Consider the following 2221-nt stretch of genomic DNA (forward strand, 5'->3'; position numbering starts at 1 on the left):
ATATGAGAGAGCATTTTATGAATTAATATTGAGAAAAGTGACCATAGGACCAGCTTTATGCATACACAAGATGACAGACAAGAATCTGTCTACAGGACAATGTTTGCTTTGGCCCAGCCCAATTGATAAGAGAGAGATTTAACTAAAATTGTCAGGGAGAAGGCTACAATCCATGGAACCACTGGGAACAAAGCCAATCATGAGATATATGGGGAAAGGGAAGAAAATGATGGGAAATTGGGCTGGTCCATTTAGTATCTCTAAATCCTGTTGCCACGTAATAAGCACCTGGTGAGATTTCAATTAAGATGAATGCCTTGAACTCACACCTGGAGATTCTCACCTACATGGCCTGGGGTGTGGTTTGAGCATCTGTAGTTTTAAAATGCTCCCATGTGACTCTAATATGTGGCTAAAGATGACAAGGACCCCTGGCCTACTGTGACCTCAAGGTACTAACATGGAAGTGTCACATATGTGTGGCTACTCCACAGAAAAGGCTGAGTATCCATCAGCCTTTGATGGGATCTGTATTCCCCTCTCAATAGTACTGTTTGTATAGCATAGAAAAAATCAAGAAGAAAAACAAGAAAATTAATAGATTAGACTTTTAGCCTCTGCTGGAAGCACACTTGCTCAATTTTGAATAAAAGATAAGAAATAGTCAGTATGTTAACACCTAATGCACAAAAATAATACCTCCCACATTACATATACTGGAATTTAGTATTTTCTTTTGCATTTTAAAAGAAAACTTCCAGTTTACATTTCCCCACACCCATTTTATAGCCCACTCATGGGCTCACCACTGCAATGTGAAAATTTCACTTTTGGTCAATTATTGTTCTTCTGCAAAATCCCCAAAGAGAACTCATTGATCTCACTTTCCTGAAGAGAATACAATAACAAAGACTGAAATTCTGCAGGAGATTGTGTATGAATCCTTCTTCATGCCTCTCTTCACACTGGCATAAAATATTAAAAACAAACCTTTCCCAAAATGTACTTGGGGAAAACAGTAAGTGGGAGGGGAGAAACTAATGCCTTTCACTTTGTACTTCAGAGTTTTCTTGCTCTAGATATTGAGAATGTTTCTAGAAATGCCTTAAAGTGGAACCAGATGCGGAACAACTTCAGGGCATTAGGGAAAATAAGTTGGGCCGTGGTTACAGTCCCAGCTCTCTCTTTACTAACTCCATTTCGAGTCACTCTTTTAAAAATTCCGTTTCTTTCCTGATTCCCTTTGGACAAATACTTATAATTATATTTGTTTCATTTAATTTTTTTAACCAACCAAAGAAGCAGAAGCAACTTCATATTTATTTGTAAAATCATATTCCTGTCCTAGCCAAGGTGACCCAACCGCTTCTCGTGACTTGATACCTCCAGATTGCAGCCTTTCCTCTCGCTTTCTCTAATCTTTATTGAAACGGTGTTAGTGGGTGGATTCTAATTCAGGGGTCATCAATAGCAAGTCATGTGCCCTTAGTTCAGTCTTACCCCTGTGGCATCACTACTCCTCTGTTGTAAAAAATGGAACTGGACGTGAATGTTGTCTGAGGTCCCTGCTGCTTCTCACATCCAGGATTCTTCCCATGGCCCTCCCGTTCCTCCCTAGAAAACTAGGACATGGAGTTGTAAGGGGGTGCATTTCTCTGCAAAGGGTCCTCTCCTTCTGCTCCCCTCTGTTTCTTGGCCAGCATCATTGATGCTGAGCACATCCTCAAGGGGAGGAAAAGCCATCACTCTGCTCCAGACAGCGGGGATCAGAAGGAAAGGGGCTGATGTCCCCTGCTGCTGGTTGGGCATAGGTGGGGTCCTTATATCCTGCACCCCAGGCTGACTGGAAGTTCAGGGAAGTTCAGGAGTGTTTTCTTCTCATTTGTGGATGGCACTTCCTCCTTCCATCATCCCACGGCTCACCCTTCAGTTCACCCTGCCAGCAAGAGATCAGTTTGCCCCTGATATATCTCTACTTAGCAATCTCCCCAGACTCAGTCATCAGGAGGACGTGACAAAAATGCTCATTTGATTTTTTACTCTCTCTGTCCTACAGATACCAAATACTGCTGGAAGGATGCAAAGGATGAAAGGATGTCACAAAAAGTAGCTTTTCCACTTGATGAAAACAACTAAAACAGCAAAGCAAGTTCAAATCCAAACACAATACTGCAGGGGTCCTTCACTGAGGATTGAATTTTAGACACAGAATACTCTTGAT

The 2221-nt window shown here is 41.6% G+C and overlaps 1 protein-coding gene across 1 annotated transcript in view; it reads left to right on the plus strand.

Annotated features, from left to right (window-relative positions):
• LOC105528906 (putative neuroblastoma breakpoint family member 5) overlaps window positions 1–2196 on the plus strand; it is a 24240-nt gene extending 22044 nt beyond the window's left edge. Inside the window, 1 exon segment of the mRNA XM_011965889.1 lies at window positions 2057–2196. Coding sequence (XP_011821279.1) covers window positions 2057–2196 — 140 coding nt within the window.
• Window positions 2197–2221: the final 25 nt, after the last annotated feature.

The sequence above is a fragment of the Mandrillus leucophaeus genome, unplaced genomic scaffold (assembly GCF_000951045.1).
Source record: "Mandrillus leucophaeus isolate KB7577 unplaced genomic scaffold, Mleu.le_1.0 Scaffold1189, whole genome shotgun sequence".
NCBI classification, from domain to species: Eukaryota; Metazoa; Chordata; class Mammalia; order Primates; family Cercopithecidae; genus Mandrillus; species Mandrillus leucophaeus.